At 48.6% G+C, this 26,172-nt stretch overlaps 2 protein-coding genes across 2 annotated transcripts in view; both read left to right on the top strand.

Annotated features, from left to right (window-relative positions):
* RFX8 (regulatory factor X8) overlaps positions 1–7,092 on the top strand; it is a gene marked incomplete at both ends in the record, with an annotated part of 68,535 nt that extends 61,443 nt beyond the window's left edge. Inside the window, 3 exon segments of the mRNA XM_079720642.1 lie at positions 577–671; positions 4,559–4,674; positions 6,999–7,092. Coding sequence (XP_079576768.1) covers positions 577–671; positions 4,559–4,674; positions 6,999–7,092 — 305 coding nt within the window.
* A 2,217-nt stretch (positions 7,093–9,309) lies between these two features.
* CREG2 (cellular repressor of E1A stimulated genes 2) overlaps positions 9,310–26,172 on the top strand; it is a gene marked incomplete at its 5' end in the record, with an annotated part of 38,779 nt that continues 21,916 nt past the window's right edge. The window contains 2 exons of the mRNA XM_079721039.1: positions 9,310–9,717; positions 11,912–12,081. Of these exons, the coding sequence (XP_079577165.1) occupies positions 9,310–9,717; positions 11,912–12,081 (578 nt within the window). The remainder of the gene's footprint in view (positions 9,718–11,911; positions 12,082–26,172) is intronic.

Raw genomic sequence — 26,172 nt, 5'->3', positions numbered from 1 at the left:
TCTCCTTGGCACATGGGGGCACTCAGACAGATGCGCTTCCACTGTCCTTCCACTCTCAGCGCTGCCTGCGCGGGTGCGGGACCCAAGTCCCAGTGTCGCACACTTGGGCTGCAGCCCTCGGGCCTGTACTGACAGGGTCTGTAGCCCTGGGCAACTCACCTAACATCCCTCAGTGGCTTTGATGCCCACCAGCAGTTAAAGGACTTGAACAAACTACCCCCTTTATAAAAGTGGCAGGGATGGGTGAGGTCACGCCTGTATCCTGCAGTGCGCTCACTTGGAGCCGGGTTCTGTGCGATTACAAGGTGTACTTACGATTTCAAACGGTTTCTTCCCATTTCAACAAGTAGCCGAGGGGATTGCTAGAAGGCAAGACCACAGAGCTCTGAACCAGACGAGCTGGGGTGACAGATCCAGCCGGAGGCAGCCTCTGTGTTCAAAATGAGGGCGAGGCCGCGGGGAATTCCTTTGAACTGCAGTGCGGATGTCATCCCCTAGGTCACCGGGGATACAAATACCTACCGGGAAATTCTGCTCTACTGCTCACAATCTTGGCTTTGTTTTGTCTGTTGATAGGTTTGAGCAGTTTAACTTCTTTGCTGGGGACGTCAGCAGACCTCAGTGTATTCCTGAATTGTCTGTCTTCAAACCTCCAGACATTTGTCTTCCAGGTACAAAACCACGATTTTTTTTTTTTTTTTTTTAAAGAGAAGAAGTGGGTATGGGTCATTCTAGCTACATTATAGCACTGAGTGCCCAGGACCTGGTGCAAAGCAAAAGGTTTTCTCTGGCGCTCTGGACAGAAATGTGTCAAGGCCGGGATGGGGGTTCAGGTTGGGGAAGTGGTGTCTCAGAGGCTGGCACATCATGCAACTCTGTGTGTGTGTGTTTGCTTGCAAGTGAGCACATGTGTGCATATGTGAGCATGTCTGTGCGTGGGAGGGCATGTGAGTGGGTGTGGGCACGTAAGTGTTAGTGTGCAGGTGAGTATGTGTGCACCCAGCAGGAGTGTCTAGGAGGGGGATGGGTTTGTCTGTTTGGGGAGAATGGTGCTCATCTGGGGGTTTTGTAGACAGTCCCAGTAAGGTGTCAGGCTTGGGCTCACAAAAGCCAAGATGAATTGGTTTTGGACGTGGGCGGATTTGGTCCTTCTGCTGGACATGTCACTTGGACTTACTTTTCAGCAGGCCCGTTGGCTTGACTGTCATCATCACCCTCACCAGCAGTCATATTACCAAATCAGGTCCAGCTGCTTGCAGCTTAAAAATCAGTACTCTAGGGCTTCCCTGGTGGCGCACTGGTGGAGAGTCTGCCTGCCGATGCAGGGGACACGGCTTCGTGCCCCGGTCCGGGAAGATCCCACATGCCGCGGAGCGGCTGGGCCCGTGAGCCATGGCCGCTGAGCCTGTGCGTCCGGAGCCTGTGCTCCGCAATGGGAGAGGCCACAGCAGTGAGAGGCCCGCGTACTACAAAAAAAATAATAAAATAAAATAATAAAATAAAAATCAATACTCAAGAGAGGCAAATGTTGGCAGAAAGGGAAACTGCCTTTGAGCAGAACACCGGCAGTCCGGGGAGACGGTGGACTCGGTGTCCTCTATAACTATCTCCGAAGATTCTCCTCAGCCAAGAAAGTTTTTAAAGCGGAAAAGGGAAGTCATCTTAGGTAATCACTGAGATGGGGGGTCAGAGTGGTCACCACGCCCCACTGTGTGCAGGCTTGTCGACTTCCTGTGCTCTTTCTTTAGATGCTATTGTGTTCACACAGTTCTTGAGATTTCTGAAGGGGAAGCTGGGGAAGAGATCGGTCATCTGTTACTGACTTCTTCATTTCTATTGCTTTGATCTATGGAAAGAACCAACAAGTTAGGCAAAGTATCGTGTGATCAAAAGATTTGTAAGGTGTGCTAGGGCCAGGGATGAGTAGAGCATGGGAGCGCCTGGTTTGAGGTTAGTGACAAGATGAAGGGACCTCCTGCAAAGTGCTCTCTTCTGCCCAAAGCTGCTTTCAGTCACCCTGTAAGAGCGGAGGATGCTGTCAGGGGAAGCCCCAGCACACTGGCCCCAGTGGGCCCGAAACACGGGGCCTCCCGCCCCTCGAGGCATCATCCTCTGAAGGCCGAGGTAGCAGGAAAAGACCTTGACGAGGGAGTTGGGTTCCACTGGGAGGTGAAGGGCAGATAGGATTAGAATAAGCTGAGAAAGGGAGACAGGACGGCAGGAGCGGAGTGGGCGTAGGGAAAGTGGGGGACCGCTCTAGGGAAGAGGGGGACATCTCTGCAGCAGAGAGCAAGGACCTGGAGGGCCTGGGACCAGAACGTGACTCGGGTTTTCTCCTTAAGCCTCCAGCCACATGTCTTCTAGCCCCCTCCATCTCCCCCGGAAAACCCAGGAAGGAGCCTCAAGCTGGTTCCAAGCCTTGGCAGGTGTCTGTTTCCATTCTTTGCTCCTTGGATATAGTCTTTCCAGATTCTGTGTGGTTTTGATTCCCCCTGCTTGGTCCTCGGCAAAGCTCACTTGTACCAGTGGTAACGTGCACGGGTGCATAGCTGCAGAGACAGCGATTCATTCGACAGGACGAAGCTCTCCATCCTCTGGTCCTCGTTTCAGACACTCACACAGCCTCCACTTCAACCCCGCTGAGCCCACTGAGACCGTTGGTACCGGTCCTGCATGCAAGACCATGTAACACAGTGTTACTGTCCTCACCCCTGCAGCATCACGAGGGAGGCGTCTTCGAAAACTGGTGGTTTTGAAACTGCCTGCCTTTGAAGGGCTTGTTTTTGTAAAACAACCTGGATGATAAAAAAAAAAAAAAAAACCCACAGACTATTGTCAATGAGATACTCAGACTGTTAAAATGTGAAGCCTCGGGCTTGTCCAAGATGACTAATGGCCTCAGGTTGTTAGCATCTGGCAGAGCCAGAGGAGAGGAATGCTCAGCTCTGTCGTGCTTCATTTCGTTCCCCTGGTTCTCGTGCAGTTTGGGCCCAGGAGTCCTTTCTAAATGTAGGAACCTGAGGTATCACGCTGCCGGCAAGAGGAGGAAAGCTGGGTAATGTCTGTTCACTTGTGAATGTTTGTGCGGAGATCGCCCACAGCTCCTTCTCTGGATGGTTTTAGGAAGCATCCTTGTGTGTGTTGTACACCAGCAGGGCTCCCCCCGAGAGCCCCGTTCCAGGTGGTCCCAAGTCGTGGGGGGAGGATGCCGCTGCCGAGGGGAGTCTGTTCCCAAACCCAAGTTCACGTGCCCGACGCACAGTGAGGCCACACAAACTGAAAGGCCGGAGTTTGGAGCAGAGAAAGGTTTGTTGCAGGGCCCAGCAAGGAGATGAGGAAGGAGACGGGTGGCTGGTGCTCAGAATACCCCGGAACACCTGGAAGGGTTTCAACAAAGCAATTTGAAAGGCCAGGGGAGGGGAGGGGCCGGGTCCCAGGGTGTGTGATCAGCTCGTGCACAATTCTCTGATTGGTTGATGGTGATCAGTCCTTAGGCCCCAGTAGGTCTCATGATCATCGGGTAGTTAATTTCTTCCATTTGGTGGTGGGGGGGTTAGCATCTGAAACTCTCAGGAAATATGCACGAGATACTATTATCTGGGTCCTTCAGAGAAGAGCTACAGCAGAGGATATTGTGGGGGGGGGGTCTGTCCTGGGAGGGCCCCATGGGGTCCCGCTTGGTTACAGGTCCACACCCACCCAGAGCCCAGGGTGGGCCTTTGGGGGCTCTCAGCGGGGGCTGAACAGAAACCGAGAGGAAAGGGCATCTCCTTATTCCTGGCCAGTCCCTGCCGTTCTTCCTCAGAGACTTGCGGTTGAGTGTCTGGGTGGTCCTCATGCAGGAGAGTCAGGAGAGACTCAGGGGGTTCACTCCAGCCTGTGCTGGAAATTACCTACGACTCTGCTGGTTTGTAACTCACCTGAAGTGTGGCCCGAGGCTACTGTCAATCTCGTGGGGAGTTCCTTAGGCTGCACGTGGAGGCATCTCCCCGGTACCCGGTTTAGTGCCACTCAGGCCATCCGATGACCTCGGCTCCGCCGGACACACAGGTGGGCCTCCGGGCCTCAGATAATTCACCCGGCACAGCGGCCTGCTTTGTGCCTTGCAAAGTCGGCACCCTTCCCTCTGCCACTGGGGGACTCGGGGCCCCTTCTTCACGGTATCAGACTCGCCAAGTGTAGATTAGCCCCCGACCCTCTCGGAGGCAACTGCCAAGGGGGCTGCAGCAAGGCCGCCCCGCAGGCCCCCCTCCCCTGTGGCTCCCCACAAGTGACCTTTTTCTAAAAAAACTGTGTGGGGTTAAAAAACAGAAGCTGCTCTCCCACCTCCTGCCTGCTCCCCACCCACTTCAAAGGGCTCTGCCTGGGACCATCCCCACAGGAGATGGTGCAAGACCGGGCCCAGGCCTGGGCCTCCTCTCACCTCAGCTTTCCTTCTTCCTGCCCCGCTTTGGCCTCGTGAGACTGTCTGTGCACCACCCGTGGGCGCGTTTGACAACAAGCTCGCCTTGATCTTTATCAAAAACCCCAGCGTTTGTTTCTCTCTAAAATGTCACAGCCAAGCAGAAGCAAAGAGGAGTTTATCAGATTGGCCGCCCGCTTCCAGCTGAGATGGAATTTCCTCCTCACGGCCGTGAGCAAAGCTGTGACCCTCTGGCACAGAGACAGCTTTCGGTAAGTCCGAGAATGCACAGCATTTTGGATTCTACCTTTTACAGATGTTATTACAGCCTAAGCGTTTTCCACACTGCTATGTGGAACCCACTCGTCTTTTTATGTAAAATATAACACACAGAGAACCATACACACACAACACCTTATTAATCTGATTATTTTGGCAATATGGTAGTTCATCAAACAGCTGGACCACACCTCACTCTCCTGTCAATGAAAATAATCAATAAACAATCTAAAATAAGAATAGAAAAGGGTTTTATCTGAGCCAAACTGAGGACTAGCCTGGAAGCCAGCTTCCCAGATGACTCTGAGAAACCGCTCCGGAGAGCAACACAGTTTTATATCTTGTCAAAACAAAGAACATTAAACAAGTCAGGGTTTCATTTCTTCAAGGTTATTTAAAAAAAAAAAAAAAAGAACAGACCAGCACGTACCCAGCGAGTCAGTATGGCCTTGTCACCTGGGAAGGGGGACTTAACCATCAAAGGAGTAACCAGTATCGGTGTCCCAGGAAGGGAGGCATTTCATCTTTATTTTTAACATGGACATTCTTCTGGTCAGTGTGTCCTTTTCTCTAATAATTAAAGCAGAGGTACAGTGTAGGTTTGATAGGCCACACACAGGCTATTTTAGTTAGCATCAAATTCAAGTTCATTCATGTATAAGCCAGAATGACTTCCCTGTACCTCAATATGTGGACATGTCTTATGTCACTCCCCTGCCATCGTTGTCGGACACGCAGGAAACCTCCCCTGGCTTTGGAATGTGCACTTTCAGACATCGTGAGAAAAACAGCAAGCGTCCTCTTTTTCTCCATCTCCCAACTGAGATGGACCAAAAAATAGGTTCTTTGGGGGCACCCGGATTTAACCTTCAGGAATAAGAGTTGATAAAGTCCCCACTGCGTGCAGATGGTGGAAGGAGTAAAGCAGTGTCTGTTTTGCCAATTTTCGGGTCCAGTAGAGGGTCTTTCTGGGCCCAGGGGGTCCCATCTGTCACAGCTGTGGTACAGACACAGCACAGGAGAGTCGCAGGGAGGGACAGTCACCACTAAGCACCCCCAGCCCCACGGAGGGGATCACTCGTTTCAGCAGATGTCGTGCATCCCTGCAAAGTCCCAGGCACCTTCCTGGGCACTGGACACACAGCCGTGGACAGACAGACAGAGCCTCCAGCCCACAAACTCACACACCTATCAGGGCAAGGAATCCCTGCCCCAGGGCTGCCAGACGCCCTTGCGGCTGGTACACAGAACAGACAAGAGGAAGAGCAGACAAGCCCTGTTCTAGACCGTTCTGCAAACACCGGGGCTCTTTGGAGGGTTGTGGCTGTACACAGCCATATATGTGACCCCCATTCATCATGAGGCTCTCCCCACAGATGGAGATCAGGGCAGAGTTCACGTGCAACCACAAAAGGAAAGCCAGCTCTGTAGTTAGTGCTGTCGACTGAAAAAAATGCACAGCCTGAAAGTTGAGAGTTGTGGGGTTTTTTTGGTTTTTGTTTTTTTTGTGGTACGCGGGCCTTCGGTAAGTGAGCCATGGCCACTGAGCCTGCGTGTCCGGAGCCTGTGCTCCACAACGGGAGAGGCCACAACAGTGAGAGGCCCGCGTACCACAAAAAAACCCCCAAAAAACAGGCATTTATTCCCCACGGTTCTGGAGGCTAGAAGTCCAAGATCAAGGTGCCAGGTGATAGGTTCCTGGTGAGAGCTCTCCTCCCGCTTGCAGATGTCTGCCTTCTTGCTGTGTCCTTACATGGCTTTCCTTGGAGCAGAAACACAGTGGGGAGGGGGGCGCGGGGACTCTCCGTTTTCTCATAAGGCCATTAATCCCCTCCTGACCTAATCTAACCTTACTTACCTTCCAAAAGCCCCATCTCCAAATACTGTCACATTCGGGGTTAGAAGTTCAACACATGAATTTGGGGGGCACAAACATTCAGTCCATAACAGAAAGTTCTGCATAAAATTAAACATATACCTACGCTATGACCCAGTGATTTTATTCCTAGGTATTCACCCAAAGGAAAGAAAACATACATTCACAAAGAGACTTGTAGAAGGATATTTATAGCAATTTCATTCCTAACAGATAACACCTGAAAACAATACTAATAACCCTCATTAGGCTAATGGGTAAGCTAATTTCAGTATGTTTATTGTATTCATCTGCTTGGGCTGCCATAACAATAAACTACAGATCTGGTGGCTTAAACAGCAGAAATTTATTTTCTCATAGTTCTAGAGGCTGGGGAGTCCAAGATCAAGGTTCCAGCTGATCCAGTTTCTGGTGAGGGCTCTCAAACCGGACATCTCGAAGGCCTGAGAACCAGGGGGACCAATGCAGTGAGTCCCAGCCTGAGTCCAAAGGCTCCAGAACCAGGAGTGTCGATGTCCAAGGGCAGCAGCACTAGGCTGTCCCGCTTAGGCAGAGAGCAAATTGGTCCTTCCTCTGCCTTTCTGTCCTATTCAGGCCTTCACTAGATCGGATGACGCCCTCTGCATTGGTGAGGGTGATCTTTACTCAATCTGATTCAAATGCTAATCTCTCCCAGACACGCCCAGAAATAATGTTGTTTTTTTTTTTGCGGTATGCGGGCCTCTCACGTTGCGGAGCACAGGCTCCAGACGCGCAGACTCAGCGGCCATGGCTCACGGGCCCAGCCGCTCCGCGGCATGTGGGATCCTCCCGGACTGGGGCACGAACCCGCGTCCTTTGCATCGGCAGGCGGATTCTCAACCACTGCGCCACCAGGGAAGTCCCAGAAATAATGTTTTACCAGCTCTCTGGGCATCCCATAGCCCAGTCAAGTTAACACATGAAATTAACCATTCAAACAAGCCAAAGACAATTTGTGACATATTGGAACACCCAAAGCCTGGAACACAGGAAATAAAATTAATTCTAATAAATCAATACAAAAAAGTACAGACAACCCAATACAAATGGACAAAAGACATTAACAGGCGTTTCACAAAAGAGGGTATCCAGCTGGCCAATTACTTGTATGAAAAGGTGATCAACCACATGAGCCATTAAAATAAAAATGAGTTATCACTACTCATCCGCCAGATTGCTGGGATGGGGGGCAGACAACCTTGCAATAATCTGTGTTGATGAGAAAGTGGAGCAACGGGAACCTCCACGTACTGATGGTGGCAATAAATTGGTCCCATCACTGAGGAAATCCGTGTGATGTTATATAATAAAATGAAACAGACTCGTGCCCCAGAACCCGCAACTCCACTACAAGAAGGTCCATACTCGAGAGAGCGCTTGCGTGTGCGCACCTGTGCCCGAGCTTGGCATCCTCTCGAGAACTGGGTCCGAGAAGAGGACCTGCACCTAGCTAGTCATTCTGGGATGCAGTCCTACAGAACCAAAGTGGGGGGACTGCCTAGAATGACTGGAACACGGAGGACGGAAAGCCATTCTAAGGGTGCATCACTGGGTTGGTTACCACTGTGAGTAACCGGGGCTCAATCCTGCTGGAGACCCTCCGAGAAATTGTGGAGAGTGGCTTCAGAATCATCCACTTGTGACTTGGGAGTGGGGAGTATTTATCCTCTGGCTTTTGTACCCATTCGCCCAAGGTCGTGGCAAGGGGGGGTTAATGATCTGCACTCGTGGGTTTTCACATTGCTCAGTGGAACCCTACCTGTGTCCCACGTGGCAGTTGGCACAGAGGCCCTGAGGCAGAAAGCAAGGGACGTGCAGATTGCTGAGGTAACCTGCTGCCGTCTGTACCACCATTCGTTGGTTCCCACAGCAACAACAGGAGAAAACAGAGGAGCCCGGAGAAGTGAGACAGAACATAAAAGATACCAACACATCAGAACACAAGACTGTTCATAAAACTTTATTACTGGAAACAAGCCAACTTCCCATCAATACGAGACTGTGTTTAAGGGTGGTGCATTCATACAATCCTCTGCCACACCGGCCTGGCCACGTTCTCCCTGGGAACTGCTGACTCCACTTTATTTTAGTGTATGTGTAGTGAGCAATTTGATTCTGCTTTTAGATGAACTGGAAGCAATGCCCTCTTGTCACAGCGAAGTGTAAGATGGTCACGGTCCTTACAGAGCAAGAGGATGGGCTTTGGCCTCAGACGGACTTGGCGCTAATCTTCATCGTTCGCTTGGCTTCCTCTTCCATAAAATGATAACCATCCCTACCTTGTGTCTATTTCACAGCACATAACGCTTACTCCGCACCACGCACTGTTCTAAGCCTCTCCAAGTATTAACCCGTTCCATCCTCCCATCCCTCACTCCCATGATGTAAGTACTGTTTTCTGCGTTTCCTAATGAAGGAACCGGGCACAGAGAGCTTACGTGACTCGGCAGGGCCACACAGCTGGTGAGTGGAGGAGTGCGCTGAGCCGAGATTTGAACGCCCCCCTGTCTGGCTGCAGAAGCCTTGCCATCCAGCGGGAAAGAAGCGCCTCCCCGGCCCCGGCGCGCAGAGAGGACTGCGCACCGGCTCTGCCGTGCGTGCGGAGCCCCACCTCCCCACGCGGCGCACGGCTGCGAGGGCGGCCCCGGGGCCCCGCCCCCGGGCGCCTGCGGCGGGGGCAGCGGGTCCGTCTCCCGGCCCGCGGTCCCCGGGGCCGGGCGCGCCCCGCAAGATGTCCGGGCGCCGCGGCCGGCAGCCCGGGCCCCGCCTGTCCTGGCTACTGTGCTGCAGCGCCCTGCTGTCCCCGGCCGCGGGCTACGTGATCGTGAGCTCCGTGTCCTGGGCCGTCACCAACGAGGTGGACGAGGAGCTAGACAGCGCCTCCACCGAGGAGGCGATGCCCGCGCTGCTGGAAGACTCGGGCAGCATCTGGCAGCGGAGCTTCCCGGCCTCGGCGCACGAGGAGGACGCTCACCTGCCGCCCCCGGAGGGCACCGCCCGCGCCAGGCCGCCCCCCGCGCCGCCCGGGATGTTCTCCTACCGGCGCGAGGGCAGCGCGAGGCTGCGCCCGGGCACCGCCCGCTTCCTGGCCCACGCCAGCGCCTGGGGTTGTCTGGCCACCGTGTCCGCCCACGAGAAGGTAAGCCACCCGGCGGGGAGCGGCGTGCAGGGGACAGGGAGAGCCTGGGGCCACTCCCGCTCTCGGATCCAGGTCTAGCAGACGTGCGCTGGGGGCTGGATCGGCGTGAACAGCGTGTAATTAATGCAGCCAGATTGTGCTTCGGTTACCCTGGCACCCTGGCAAAGGCAGGAGGGGTGGGGGGGTGCTGGGGGAGGGGACGACAAGCAGGCTTCCTGCCAGGTGGTCGGGGACCGAAGCGCAGTCGAGAAGCGCAGTCTTGAAATGGCCAAAGAGGTGTGCAAATAACCAGCGCCCGACCAGAGACCTGGACAAAAGAAGCCAGAGGCGCCTTTGGCATCACCGAGTAGCGCGTCCAGCCGCTGCCCGCCCATAGACCAGAGCTGCCCCATCACTTACCCGAACCCAAATGGGGACCGGGGCTTTGGTGGAAATTTGCATTTTTAAAAATGGGATCCGAGAACTGTTCTGGAAAGGAGATTTATTGTGTGCAGCGAAGCGTGTAAATGTTGGAGTGACAGCGCTGTCGTCAGCTGCAGCTTTCATTGTTTCACAGATGTTTTACTCACCTGTTAGACATGATTCCACCTGAAGTGGAAATGCCGTGGATACATGATGAGGATGTAACATCCATACGTGTACACCCTCCAGAAAGCTTTTAGGGCTGTTAAGATGGATGTAAGGGTTTTATTACAGGCCAGTAATTTGAACTCCTATTTACTTCATGCAAAAAAAAAAAAAAAATACTGTTTTATGGAGTGTGTAAGTCATTGGCCAGGGGGAAGGTTCTGGGCCTGGCTCTGGGTCTCACCAGCTCTGAGACTGTGGCCAAGTCAGTGGGTTCTCCACTTTGCTTTCCTCTTCTATGAAATTAAGTGGTGGACTAGGTAGTTTTGAAGGTCCTTTTTTGCTTTGAAAAAAAAAATCTAAATGACAACTTTATTTTGATGAGAAATGATCCTAAGGTCTTTCACAGCTTCCAAATAGTTCTTCACAGCTATATCTTATGCTCCTAAGACATACCTTCAGAAGCTATGAAGCTTAAATATGAAGCTGATCTTGGTTTAAAACACAGATCACTTCAAGCAATTAAAACTCTAGTGCCAGTGTATTCAAGGTATTATGACTTTCAACATCCCTTTTCTTAGCTTTGTTAGTAGTTCCCTTTTCCAGTATTGGCGTATACTCCAAATGCAATAAATGCAGAGAACATTTACCACGTGCCTGGCATGTGTGCAAAGCATGAGTCTTTGTGAGTGACCAGCTGAAAAACAGGATCTGGGAATGACATATTAGCATTTTGTAGGATTTCTTAACATTGGGTTTTCTTAAAGATTAAAACCACCCCTTATCACAATTCTACACACTGTTGTCATGCGACACTTCAAAGACAAAGACAGCCCTCAGTTCTGAGCTAAGTAACAATGAGCAACGCTCTGTGAAGGGTAAAGGTCATGATGCTGGACCCAGCAGGGCTTGGGAAAAACCTAAGAAGTATTTGTGTACATGTCTGAGAATTTCATCTGCTCTACTGGATGATCATGAGCAAAAAATTGGTTTAGCATGTTAATGTGTCTTCCTTGAAGCTAGAAGGATAAGAAACCAAATTCCCATAAGTTGCTGAGTTATACTATTAAAATATTATTGATTACAATTTAAAAATGTGACTAATAAGTGAGAAAGTGGTGTGACCCTAAAGGAAACAATAACAGAAAGTTCCTGGAGTCCAAAGACCAGGTAAGATATTAGGTTAAGACTTAGATTCTATCCCCAAAGTTGCCAAAAATATGGGGGAGGTGGTGAAGGCAGTGGGGCTCCCAAGGGCTAGCTTGTGAGAAAGGTTTTAGTGACTCTCCACCCTCCCATGATTTTCATTGCCTTTCCCCCAAATAACTTTCAGTTTAATAGAGTGTATTTGCTATGTACCTGCCGCTTCAAGAATAATCCCCTAACCATCCCTTCTCTACAGATGCCACTGCTAAGCTCCTCTATAGAAATTCTGGAGCCATCACTGGGTGAAGTGGGCAGGTTGGGAACCACTTTGCTTTGATTCATGACCTGTCAAAACCACGGTGATGCCATGCTGCCTTCACACCCCCAATGCTATATTTCCTGGTCAGAGACACAGACTAAGCTCCCAGCTCAAGTCAATCCACAACCCTGCATTGAAAAGGCCTTTTTTGGTGTTTGTTAGATCCCAGGACTGCCGTTTGGGAACTGCCTGCCGGTCAGTGACGGCCCCTTCAACAACAGCACGGGGGTTCCTTTCTTCTATGTGACACCCAAGGACCTCCTGGTGGCTGATCTGATGAAGAACCCCGTGGCCTCCCTCCTGCTGCCGGAATCCGAAGGAGAGTTCTGCAGGTAGGCAAGGGCCTGGCCTCCCCCATCCAGGTCCTCTGCACACGGCAGGGAGGCTGTGGCTTTAACGGGGCCCTAAGATGCAAAGCAGTGTCTTTGCCACTTGGCCAGGGGGCAGGTTCTGGGCCTGGCTCTGGGTCTTACCAGCTCCGAGACTGTGGCTGAGTCACTGGGTTCTCCACATTGCTTTCCTCATCTATGAAATTAAGTGGTGGACTAGGTAGTTTTGAAGGTTCTTTTTTACTTTGAAAAAAATTATTGAAATGACAACTTTATTCTGATAAAGTGATCTTAACTTCTTATGTGGCTTCCAAATGGTTTTTCACAGTTATATCTTAGGCTCCTAAACGCATCTTCAGAAGATACAAAACTTAAATATGAAGCTGATCTTGGTTTAGAATACAAGTCATTTCAAACAATTAAAAGCCTAGAGCCAATGTGTTCCAGATACATTGGCAATGTATGTTGTAGAAATGTATTTTCACATGGAAAGAGTATATATAGCTGTGGAATCAGATCAATAGAATTCTATGACTCACCAAGCTGTGCGATTTGGGGCAAGTTATTGAACCTTTGGGAGCCTCAGTTTCCTCATCTGTAAAATGGGAATAGCAGTTTCTACCTCCTAGGATGATGGGGAGAGTTGGAAAGATTTGCAGCGTCTTGTACAACACCGGGTGGGTACATGGTAGCTCTCTTTGTTACGGCAAAGGCGGAGGTGGGGGAGGGAAGGGGAGTGAAGGAAGAGCCATTGGTTTGTCTCCAAGGCACATGCAGCATAGAATCTATTTATTGTTTTTCAAATTCATTTCTACCTGCCCCAGTGAGGTGTGTGCAATAAAGACCCAGAGTCCCTTAAGTCACTTTCTCAAAAACTCTCTCAGAGAAAGGACAGTTGGGCAAAAATGGAACACTGTATCCAACACCGTTGTCTGAAATCAAAATGTGGAGCTTGAGGTCCAATCCTGCCACCGCCGTGTCTCTGCGCCGAGCGTGGGGAGGGTGGGGGGCGGGACGCACATGGGAGGGCACCCCTGCAGGAGTAGCAGAGGCAGCGGGGGACCTTGGGCAGGTCCCTTCACCTGTAATGTAGTGATGCTTTAAGAACTGGGATAAGATACCCCCAGCTCCAAAATGCTATGACTCTTTATGCAACATATGAAAAACATATTAAGCAAACAAATATGTCAGTTCTTTGAGGAGGGGAAGTGGTAATAATCAAAACAACAATGCGCCATAAAATGCAGCCTGGATAGGACACTGTCGCTTACCCCTGGGAGCTGATGGGAGATCCATCCATCCGGGTGGAGGCAGTTCAGCTGACCCAGTGCCCTATCGGGGATGGCAGGAAGCCAGGAAAAGGAGTGCCTCCTTTTTTCATGGAATAGTCTCCTTGTTCTTGGCCAGTCAAGCTTGCTGTTACTAGAAGTATATTCCCAGATACCTTTCTAGACGTCTGAGGTGTTCCTCATTCAGGCAGCCTAAAAGCAGCCATTGTGCAGGGCATGTTGATCGCCGACCCCAGAGCACACCTGTCCCTGGAGGTGGGCACAGGATACAGAGCAGAGGATGTACCGCAGCACTCAGGTTGTGGAGGGAATCGTCTCCTGGAAGGTCCCAGGCAGCCATCAGCAGGAGCTTGGGGCCATGAGAAATCCAGCTTAGAGAGGCCCTCTCCAGGGACTGGGTCTGGGCACGCTTGGGGCCATGTGTGTGGACCCTCTTCACAGCAGGTCGCGCTTGGAGTTGCAGACCTCGGTGCAGCACACCAGGGTACCTGGATGAGGCAGCTCATGGCCGGAGGGGACCACCCAGCCCCACCCCACCCCCCAGGGCCAAGGGCATCAGTATCCCAGACCCTTGTAACTCTGGCCTGGAGGAGGAGGGATGAGCCACCACCCACTGGTACCCCTCTATCTAAGCCCTCATGTGAAACTCTAACTCCCTCGCACTGTGGCAGCTTCTGAAGTCTTAAAATATAATGTAAATAAGTATCTACAAAATTAGCTGTGGCCTTAGTAAGCATCACGCCTCGAAGCAGGGATTATCAGACAGTGAGGCTTGTTGTCCCCGCAGGGTCCACTACTTTCCAGGACCTGCTTCAGCCCAGGTGTGATTCATCTGCGTGAAGCTCACATTCCAAGTGCAGCATCACCCTGTAGGTTTTGCCTCCAGAATCTTGGTAATGTTGAGCACAGAGACTTAACAGGTCAAAGGCGGGCAAAGAGCAGAGCCCTGAATTGAACCACACTCCTCGGGCCACAGGAGCCTAAAGAAGCATCAGGTGGAAACGTCCGTGGCTAAGAACTTCCCTGACAAGCACCTGCGTGAAGTTGAAGGGGCCGCCTGCAAGGCTGCAGGAAGCTGCTCCTCCTGCCTGATCCCAGCCTGCAGAGATTCCCACAGAGCAGGGAGATCCAGAAAAGCACCTACTTCTCACGATGATGACGGTAAATCAAGGACACCTGATCCTTTGACCTTTGGAAAGCATGAGAATCGCCTCCGTTCTGTGAAGTAGGTGTTCTTGTGAACTGCAAACTTGCAGCAGCATTGTTACCATCAGATCTGGTGCATTCTGTGCGCTCATGTCCCTCTGCCTGTCTGTGCATTGGGGTGGAGGTGGATTTTCCCTAAGCGGGAAGACAAAGCCAGGACCAGGCCTGTCTACACGATGCATCCTGAGACTCCTGTAGGCCTGGGGGGCCATGTTTGTCTGAGGAGCCCTCAGAGCCTGAACCATAAACCAAGGTCAGACGGAGAGGAAGCAGTGTGGCCACTGACGCTCTGAGAGGAGGAAAGAGGTGCCTTCCCAGCCGTTTCCTGCAGGGTCCACTGGGCACCTCAGCTGCAGGCCTGCCTCTGCATCCAGCAGGGTTAACCCTGGTTCCTGCAGAGTCTGGACTGGGGCAGTCTGGTGAGCTCGGCCTCCATCGACAGGACATAGCTTGAGAAGGAAGCCGTCCAACAAACAGGAGCGAATGTAAGTCTGATTCCACTGCAAGGGCAGGCTGAGCTGGCCCTCTGTACTTTAGAGCTCCATTGGGTGTACAGGACAATTGTGTATATAATGTGTATGTGTTTAATAAGCAGATGGGTGGACAAGACAGAGAGAGAGAGGGAGAGAGGGATGATGATAGATTGATAGATGTGTGTGTGTGGTTTCATATATTCAACTGTTATCTATTCTGAGAACATATACTACAGTTGCCCCCAACTGGTCTCCCCAGTTCACTCTCTCTCACCTTGACTTCATCCTCAATCCAATATCTGAAGTAATATTTCAAAACCCATATAAGACTCTGGGATTCCCCTGCTTAAACTCTTTCATTAGGAAAAATAGCAAAATCCTGAATATGGCCTAGGAGGTCCTGCCTGGAGGACACCTGCCTCCCTCTCAGAATAAATAATAGTGACTAATCCTTTGCTGATTGACTTAGTATGTGATTTATTTATACCCTAGTTTTATTAAGTAGAGAGGTTTAACCTGAAAACTTGTCATCTAAACAGATGTATGTGTCTGGCATACAGCTAAGAAATGCTTTTTTAAAAAATTGAGATATAATTGATGTATAACGTTGTACATGGTGTTAATTTGATACATGTATGTATTGCAGTATGGTTATCCCTGAAGTCTTAGCCAACATCTCTGTCATGTCACATAATTATCATTTCTTTTTTGGGGTGAGAACATTTAAGATCTAGTCTTTTAGCAACTTTGAAATTTATAATACAGTATTGGGGGCTTTTTTGTTGGGGTTTTTTTTTTGCTGTTTTTTAAAATTTTATTTAAATTTTTTTTTGGGGGGCTGCGTTGGGTCTTAGTTGCGGCACACGGGATCTTAGCTGCTGTGCTTGGGCTTCTCTTTAGTTGTGGTGTGCGGATTTTCTCTTCTCTAGTTGAGGCACGTGAGCTCAATAGCTGTGGCACTCGGGCTTAGTTGCCCAGCAGCATGTGGGATCTTAGTTCCTTGACCAGGGATCCAACCCACGTCCTCTGCATTGGAAGGTGGATTCTTTACCACTGGACCACCAGGGAAGTCCCTGTAACACAGTACTGTTGAATATAATCACTGTGCTGTGCATTAGATCTCCAGGACTTATTCATCTTCTAACTGCGAGTTTGTGCATTTTGACCAACATCTCCCCAGTCCCCGAACCCCCAGGCCCTGGTAACCACCATTAAATCGCTGTTTCTATGAGTTTGGCTTTTTTAGATTCCACATATAAGGGATATCATGCAGTATTTGTCTTTGTCTGATTTATCTCAGCATAATGCCCTCAAAGTCCATCCATGTCGTTGCAAATGGCATTATTTCACCCTTTCTTATGGCTGAGTAGTATTCAGTGGTATATATAGGTACCACATCATCTTTATCCATTCATCTGTTGATGGACATTTAGGTTGTTTCCACATCTAGGCTATTGTAAATAGTGCTGCTATGAACATTGGGGTGCATGTATCTTTTCGAATTAGAGTTTTCATCTTTTCTGGATATATGCCCAGGAGTGGGATTGCTGGATCATATGGTAGCTCTATTTTTAGTTTTTTAAGGAACATCCATACTGTTCTCCATAGTGGCTACACCAATTTACATTCCCACCAACAATGTAGGAAGGTTCCCTTTTCTCCACACCCTCTCCAGCATTTATTACTTGTAGATGTTTTGATGATGGCCATTCTGACCAGTGTGAGGTGGTACCTCATTGTAGTTTTGATTTGCATTTCTCTAGTAATTAGCGATGTTGAGCATCTTTTCATGTACCTGTTGGCCATCTGTATGGCTTCTTTGGAGAAATTCAGGTCTTCTGCCCAGTTTTTGATTGGGTTGTTTATTCTTTTGACATTGAGTTGTATGAGCTGTTTGTATATTTTGGATATTAACCCCTTGTCGGTCGCATCATTTGCAAATATTTTCTCCCAGTGCATAGGTTGTCTTTTTGTTTTGTTGATTGTTTCCTTTGCTGTACAAAAGCTTTTAAGTTTGATTACGTCCCATTTGTTTATGTTTGCTTTTATTTCTTTTGCGTTTGGAGACTGATCTAAGAAAATATTCCTATGATTTATGTCTGAGAATGCTTTACCTATGTTCTCTTCTAGGAGTTTTATGGTGTCATGTCTTATATTTAGGTCTTTAAACCATTTTGTGTTTATTTGTGTATGGTGTGTGCAGGTGTTCTAACTCCATTGATTTATGTGTAGCTGTCCACCTTTTCCCAGCACCATTTGTTGAAGAGACTGTCTTTCCTCCATTGTTATTCTTGCCTTCTTTGTCGAAGGTTAATTGACCACAGGTGTGTGGGTTTATTTCTGGGCTCTCAATTCTGTTCCGTTGATCTACTTGTCCATTTTGGGGGGGGCACAGTCGTCTTGACTCCCATCTCAGGGCATATGGAATTAGGTGCTATTACCCTGTCCTTCGTCCTGGAGAAGAAAACTTGGAAAATGAATCAGACAGGATGATAAGTAGAGAATGACTTACAGTACTGAAAAAGGACAGGGTAACCAAGGAAAGTTTCTGGAGTGTCTTACCTATTCAGCACCTCGCTTTGTGCTGGAGAGGGAAGGGGAAATCTGCGGGCCTTCTGGCTTCACGGTTAGCTGGAGTCAAGATAGTTCGAGAGTGGAAAAGACAGAATAAGTGAGAACAGCGTCTAGATTGCTACAGGGAGGCTATAAAGAGCAAACTCTCACAACTTAGAGTAGTGGAGTGACTTTCAATTCCATGGAGAGAGAGTGAGGGTGACATACCATAATGATCTGGACAGCCTTGCCCCTCCCCCAGCCCAAAGAGGAGAACCACTTGGGGGACAAGGCTTCACAGTTTGAAGGAGCTCCGAGGTGAGTTCTGACACTGCTTTAGGTTAGTTAGGACGTGGGGTGGGTCTGATATGCGTTTCCTGGGTTTCCAGTGAAGGCTGCTGAGAACCTCGGTCCAGCTCCCGGATGACTCACATCATTTATAAAACAAAGTCAAGATTACCGTCTGAGAATGGTAGGAAGGGAATTGGCTTTTCCACCTCATCGTTCATTACATCCATCCAAACCAGAACCTACAAACATGTGTTGCCTAATTATTGTTTGTTTACAGTTTGTTTTATTCACTTATTCTGTGTACCCCTTTGTGCTGTGATTTCTTCATTTAATTCATTAGATGAATTAGGGATGTGAATCTGTTTCCTAGCTCAGGTGAAGGTGATGAGTTGAGAATAAGATTCCAGTTTGTGAGATTCACCAGCAATCAGCAACCTCTTCTCTCCCATTTCCTCTCCCTTCAACACATCAGCATGTACAGATGCTCCTGGGACTCAGTGAATTTATGCTCAGACCGGGGGCCCAGTTGTATGGAGATTCACTAAAAAGTGACTTGACAAAGAAAGCCCACTTGAGAAATTTCTCTTCCATTGAAACGTCTTTCCTTACTGAGCACGCAGGCCTGAATGCCGTGGGTTTAGGTTTTACATCTTCTTGGCCAAAGCAAAGCAAGCCCTCAGGACCAGAATGAACCACATTCTCCCGGCATAGGCTCATCTTTCGTGTTGAAGATCTAGAAATAAATGGAATCCAGAGGCTTTTCCTAAAATGAAAAAATGTTTTCATTTGACAGTTTGGACAAATGCTAGGTTTCTAGAAAGACAGAGTTGATTATCAAGAAAGGAAGATCTGAAGACGCTTTTTTCCTTTTCCCCAAAAGGCTTTTAACAACAAGTGGTTGTGGCCATTGCCATGGGTCACAGCCCCTTTCCTGTCCCAGGCCGAAAGCATCCCTGCCCAAACAGTGGTCAGAGCTCTAACTGACCAGGCCTCTGTGATTTGGCATCAGAGGAGATGCTAAGATTCTAGCTTTTAAAGGTATCTAGTTTCTGGGCTTCCCTGGTGGCGCAGTGGTTGAGAGTCCGCCTGCCGATGCAGGGGACACGGGTTCGTGCCCCGGTATGGGAAGATCCCACGTGCCGCAGAGTGGCTGGGCCCGTGAGCCATGGCCGCTGAGCCTGCACGTCCGGAGCCTGTGCTCCGCAACGGGAGAGGCCACGACAGTGAGAGGCCCGCGTACCGCAAAAAAAAAAAAAAAAAGGTATCTAGTTTCTGAAGGGAGATGCCAGACCATGACTAGATTGAAGCCCTGTGGGCATATAGGACCAAGAATGGGAGCCTTTCAGAATGATGACCCATAAGGGGTGCCTATTACAGAGGCAATTCAGCACTGAAGAATCACACATCAAAAGGTGTTGCTCACATACAGTTTCGGGCAATGTGCTTGAACATAGATTCCTGCCCTAGCCTATGAGCAGGCCCTGCATTTTATAGGCATGTTGACAGGAGAAGAAACTGCTTTGGTGAAACAGGATAAATAAGAGGAGGCTGTTGGTGGGAGGGTGGGCCTGCCTTTATGTACCATTATGTGCCATGGGCACTGGATGAACACTTAGCACAGACAACCAAATTGTATGCACTGAGTTTAATCCTTTTTTTCTGTGCTGAAAATAAAAAGCGATTCCAGAAATCTAAATGCCCGTTAGCCATCTCTATGTTTTTAACTGTTTTTGTCAGAAGAAGAGATATTGTTGAATGATAGCTGAAAGCCTCAGCCCAGCCTAATTCCAGACGCAGACTCTGCGAGTTGCTGCCTAGAACTGCGTGGAGGGCACCCTTCCATCATTTTTTAGATGAGCCCCGTCAAATGAACATACAGAATAAGCCTGTGCTTGCAGCAGCTTGCCTTCTAATAGCCAAGATGTATCTCACGCCCACCTGGGACATGATGAGCATTTCAAAGTACAGGGCCCAGCCCTAATCAGATAAAGACGCTGAGTTCAATTTCTCTTCTCTGAATTTTGTTCATTCCCCTTGAAGGCAACATATAAATCTTCTAAATAAATTGCTCTTTGTCCAGGTTCATGTCACCTCTTCTCCTATGCCCACACATTCCTGTAATCAGAAAGTTAACATTAACTCAAGTAACTTTTATTTATTTATTTAAATTTATTAATTTAATTTATTTATTTCTGACTGTGTTGGGTTTTCGTTGCTGTGCGCGGGTTTTCTCTAGTTGCGGCGAGCGGGGGCTACTCTTTGTTGTGGTGCGCAGGCTTCTCATTGCAGTGGCTTCTCCTGTTGTGGAGCATGGGATCTAGACACTCGGGCTTCAGTAGTTGTGGCACGTGGGCTTAGTTGCTCCGGGGCATGTGGGATCTTCCCGGACCAGGGCTCGAACCCACGTCCCCTGCATTGGCAGGTGGATTCTTAACCACGGTGCCACCAGGAAAGCCCTCAAGTAGCTTTTAAAAGAGCTGTCTGGGGACTTCCCTGGTGGTGCGTGTTTGAGCCCTGGTCCGGGAAGATCCCACATGCCCCGGAGCAACTAAGCCCGTGTGCCACAACTACTGAGCCTGCACTCTAGAGCCTGCGAGCCACAACTACTGAGCCTGTGTGCCACAAATACTGAGCCCACGTGCCACAACTACTGAAGCCCATGCACCTAGAGCCCATGCTCCGGAACAAGAGAAGCCACTGCGATGAGAAGCCCGTGCATTGCAACAAAGAGTAGCCCCTGCTCGCCACAACTAGAGAAAGCCCAGCTGCAGCAACGAAGACCCAACGCAGCCAAAAATAAATAAATAAAATTTAAAATAAAGTAAAAGAACTGTCTGGGAATAGTCAGAGAACCCCGCACAGAGAAAGCTTAGTGAGCAGATGTTTGAGTGAGTATTCTCTTCCTTCTTCTACTCATTTCTCTGGCCAGCTCACCTAGCAACCTGCAACCACTTCTCTCTCCCTTATTTTGTTTCAGCTCCATGAATTTTTGTCCCCATGGTTCCCAGGGGATCCATTTCATGAAGCCACTGATGATTCCAGTTTCCCTGTCCCTGTGTTACCATTTTCCTGCATCTTCCAGCTACTTCTTGCCATCCAGTTCACAAATGTTCTACTTACCTGTTAGACATGATTCCACTGTGAGCTGAAATGACATGAATTGACAATGAGGTTGTAAGTCCCATAAATATACACCCACCAGAAAGCTTTTAGAGTTGTTAAGATAGATGTAAGCATTTTATTACAAGACCCCTAGCCTCTGGCAGTCACCAAGTTATCTTCTCTCTCCGTGGATTTGCCTATTCTGGACATTTCATATAAATGGAATTATATAATATGTGGCTTTTTAAACTTAATTATAGTTGATTTACAATATTGTGTTAGTTGCAGGTGTACATCTTCAGGTTCTTTTCCCTTATAGGTTATTATAAGATACTGAATATAGTTCCCTGTGCTGTACAGTAAATCCTTGTTGTTTACCTGTTTTATATGTAGTGGTGTGTATCTGTTAATCCCATACTCCTAATTTATCCCTCCCCTTCCCTTTCCTTTTTGGTAACCATAAGTTTGTTTTCTACATCTGTGAGTCTGTTTCTGTTTTGTAAATAAGTTGTATTTTTTTTTTGGATTCCACATGTAAGTGATGTCATATAATATTTGTCTTTCTCTGTCTGACTTCACTTAGTATGATAATCTCTAGATCTGTTCATGTTGCTGCAAATGGCAATATTTCATTCCTCTTTTTATGGCTGAGTGATGGTTCATTGTATATATATACCACATCTTCTTTATCCATTTATCTGTTGATGGACACAAGTTACTTCCATGTCTTGGCTATTGTAAATAGTGCTGCTATGAACATTGGTGTGTATCATGCAGCTTTTGTGACTACTTTCTTTCACTTAGCACAATGTTTTCTGGGTTCATTATGTTGTAACATGTATCAGTACTTCATTCCTTTTTATAGACAAATACTATTCCATGGTATGAATATGCCACATTTTATTTATCCAGCCATCAGTTGATGGAAATTTGTTTCCACATTTTGGCTATTGAAATGCTGCTGTGAGTATTTGTATGTAAGTTTTGTATGGACATATGTTTTCCATTCTCTTTGGTATATATCTTAGGTGTGGAATTTCTGGATCACATGGTAACTATATGTTTAACTTTTTGCAGAACTGTTTTCCTCAATGGCTGCACCATTTTATATTCCCACCAGCAATGTATGAGGGCTCCAGTTCATCCACATTCTCGCCAACACTTGTTATTGTCTGCTTTTTTTTTTTGCGGTACGTGGGCCTCTCACTGCTATGGCCTCTCCTGTTGCAGAGCACAGGCTCCGGACACGCAGGCTCAGCGGCCATGGCTCACGGGCCCAGCCACTCTGCGGCATGTGGGATCTTCCCGGACCGGGACATGAGCCCGTGTCCCCTGCATCGGCAGGCCGACTCTCAACCACTGCGCCACCAGGGAAGCCCTGTCTGCCCTTTTTATTTTAGCCATCCTAATGGGTGCAAAGTGGTATCGCATTGTGGTTTTGATATGCATTTCCCTAATGACTAATGGTGCTGAGCGTCTTCTTATGTGTTTATTGGCTATTTGTAAATCTTCTTTGGAGAACTGTCTATTCAAAGCCTTTACCTATTTTTAAATTGGGTTATTTGTCTTTTTATATTAGATTGTAAGAGTTCTTTATACATTCTGGATATGATCCTTATCAGACATATAATCTGCAAGTATTTTCCTAATGCATTTTTATCTAATTTTCTCTTCTTTTGCCATTGGAAGAAACAGAAAAACTAAAGATTCAATATGACATTCCAATTGTACATATTCTTGGTCAATGTCCTTTTGCTTCTTCCTTTTTTTTTTCTTTCCCTAACTTTTAAATTTGGGCTTTTTTTCTTTTTAAAACGATTTTTAAAAATTTTGAAGTATCTTTTGCTTCTATAAGCTGGGCCTTCCCCATGAGAAAAACACACAATTGAAGTCACTTTCCTGAGATAATACAAAAGTGTACCTAAATTATCTGTGTGCAGAAATACTAAGAAAATGTCTGACCAAGGAAAAAAAAGATTTTAATTAATCGGCTTATGAAGGGATTTGAGAAGGAAAGCTGATACTCTAATAATGTAAAGACAAAGTAGGAGATACTGATAATGAATTCAGTTAAACATTAATTGAATTAGGCATCCTTTGTACAAAGGAACGTACTAAATATGGCATTGAGAATGAGAATTTGTCCTTCAAATGATATTCACTGAGCACTTCACTAATGCCAGGCATGCATAGGTAAGACTTAGGAGACACAGGCTCCTCCCTGCTTATTTGTCATCCGTCATTTGAATCCAGAGAGTGAGATCTAACATGACCACATATATAAAGGGCCCCCCTTTGTTAAAACCATGCCCTTCCACAACAGGGGAGGAGTAGAATTCCACGTTGTAGCTGTGATGTCCACCAACTCAGCATCTTTACTTCCTGTCTATCCATCCACCTCTCCATCCTTTCCGTCTCATCCAACTCAACCTGACTCGGCCTTCAAATGTGAGATACTAACCTCCTGAAAGTTCCTTCCATTCTTTACTGCTCTATTCCCATCTTAAGCCTGTGTTCAAATTTTCTAGTCCCAGTAATTGTCCCCCAGGATGCATTTCATTTTCTGTCTGACTTTCTTTCTTTTCACTCTTGAGGACTGCCTGGGTCTCAGCCCCTGGGCCAAGACCCAGACCCCTCCCTCCGAGAAGACCACTCGGCCCCCTTAGTCTGCCAGGACAGGGGGTGTTTGCACGCGCACCCCACCCCTTGCTGATCCTGGTTCACTCACTTCCTTTCCCCCTTTTTCTCCTGGTTGACTGAGCTGCAGGCAAATGTGACTCATGCAGCAGCAAAGTTTTCCCTGTAAAATGGGACCAGACTCCAGTGTACTTAGAAGTACTTTCAGCCAGGCAGAGCCCTGTCCATCCACTCCTGCCTTTCATTTTCCAGGTTAGGAAACTGAGGGCCTGAACGCTGGAAGACAGACGAATGGATAATACGGTATTCAGTTTCCGTAACATCCCCTGTCTCCACCGCACCGTCTCTGCAGCTGGCGCTCCTCCTGGCCCAGCACCCCCTGCCACCCGGCTTCTGCTCTCCCTGTCGACCTCTTCTTTCCTTTCAAGTGAATGAAGTGGTCCAGCACCAGGCAGCTTCCCCTCTTCTAGTTCATCGTTTGCTGCACACCTCTCAGCAAGGTAGACAGTAGGATTTTGGAAAAGAACAACTGAACCTTCAGTGCAGGGACGGGGACGCTAGGTAATGTGTGTGTTACACGTTAGACTAGAGAGACAGCCCCTGGATGCGCCGTGATGCGGGATAAGGAACAAAGCAGAGCGCACTCTGAGGGTTCCTGTGGTCTGTGCGTGACTCTGTGGGCAGCTGCTGTCCTATTTCTTTTTTTTTTTTTTTTTTTTGGCTCTGCCTCATGGTATGCGGGATCTTAGTTCCTGGATCAGGGATCAAACCCATGTCCCCTGCAGTGGAAGTGCAGGGTCTTAACCAGTGAACCACCAGGGAATTCCCTGCTGTCCTATTTCAGCATCATCCAGGCTGAGGCCAGGGGGACCACGGTGGAATTAAGATTCTCAGGTGGCCAGAGCTGAGCACTGCGCCCTGCCGGCCCAGGGCGGGGTCTCAGCTGAGCTGGCAGATGGCAGAGGGAGAGCTGGCTGGATCATGGAAGTGGTTGCAGGGCAGCATCCGGTCAAGAGGCCAGCACTGCCGGGGCGGAGCTGCCAGGGCACCCCAGCCTGCACCCCAGAAGATCATCAGGTGGTGGGGATGAGGGGTCAAAGGATCCGCACAGTGACTCCACGACCCCATGGTCCCAATCTGGCTGCTAGCTCAGGGCCTGGGAACAAACTGAGGTTTGATTCTGGAACCCTCTGGCCTGGGAACATGACCAGGTTTGATTGTGGAATGCTCTGGCCTGGGAACATGACTGAGGTTTGATTGTGGAACCCTCTGGCCTGGGAACATGACTGAGGTTTGATTGTGGAACCCTCTGGCCTGGGAACAGGACCAGGTTTGATTCTGGAACCCTCTGGCCTAGGAACATGACTGAGGTTTGATTCTGGAACCCTCTGGCCTAGGAACATGACTGAGGTTTGATTGTGGAACCCTCTGGCCTGGGAACAGGACCAGGTTTGAATTTGGAACTGCCTGGTAGGCTGCAGAGTAACTAAGCCATGCTTGGGGAGCAGCCTGAGACCAGGAGAGACACCAGGTTTGCTTGTAAAATGCAGACTCCTGGGCTCCAGCTGTCTCTGATGAAGGGGACTTAGAATCTGCATCTTCAAGGAACCACTCAGGAATTCTTAACACATAACTTAAGTTTGATAACTACAATATTAGAAGAAAGCTTCTGATTTGAGTTTCATCAATTTGACTCCTAAACCCACCAATTAATACCTACCTGGGGACTTCCCTGGTGGTGCCGTGCCGTTAAGAGCCCGTGCTCCTAATGCAGGGGGCCCAGGTTCGATCCCTGGTCAGGGGACTGTTATAGATCCCACATGCCACAACTAAAGATCCTGCAGGCGGCAACGAAGATCCCGCGTGCCGCAACTAAGACCCAGCACACCCAAATAAATAAATGAATGAATGAATGAATGAATGAATAAATAAATAAATAAATAAAAATACCTGACTGGCCTGAACAACTCACTTAACTTATCTAGGCCTCAATTTCCTTAACCCTAAAGTGGGAATAACAGTACTCCCGTGTGCTGTGGGAATGAAATGTTTCAGTGAGTGTAAAGTTTCCAGCGTGCGGTCAGTACTAATAAGTGGTAGCTACTGTCATGAACAGCTGTTTCCTCTGTGCAGGAGTTGGGGTGACAGAGATGGGCAGAGGAGGAGAAAATTGCCCGTGCCCTATCTACACTGCATCCCTCAGAAGCATAAGAGCGATCGTGGAGCTGGCACTTTTTCTGTGCCAAGCAGTGTTCTAAGCAACAGAGACATATAACCCATGTGACCCTTTCAAGATGCTCATGAGAGAGGTACTATTGTTAGCCCCTTTTTACAGATGAGGAAACTGAGGCACAGAGAGAATGAGGAACTTGTACAAGGGCCCATAGTCCAAGTTCTAATGGGGGGCTGAGGTTCAATCCCAGACACCTGGGCTGCTCAGCCCCGCTGCTCCGCCGTACCCCCTGCCCCGTCACAGCAGCTGCCGCCTGAAAGCAGGGAACCTCCCCACCTACCTCTCAGAGGGAACTGAGTCAGAAGCTGCA

The sequence above is a fragment of the Hyperoodon ampullatus genome, assembly GCF_949752795.1.
Source record: "Hyperoodon ampullatus genome assembly, chromosome: 15".
NCBI classification, from domain to species: domain Eukaryota; kingdom Metazoa; phylum Chordata; class Mammalia; order Artiodactyla; family Ziphiidae; genus Hyperoodon; species Hyperoodon ampullatus.
Note: the sequence above shows the minus strand (reverse complement) of the source record. Positions and strands in the feature narration are given on the sequence as shown.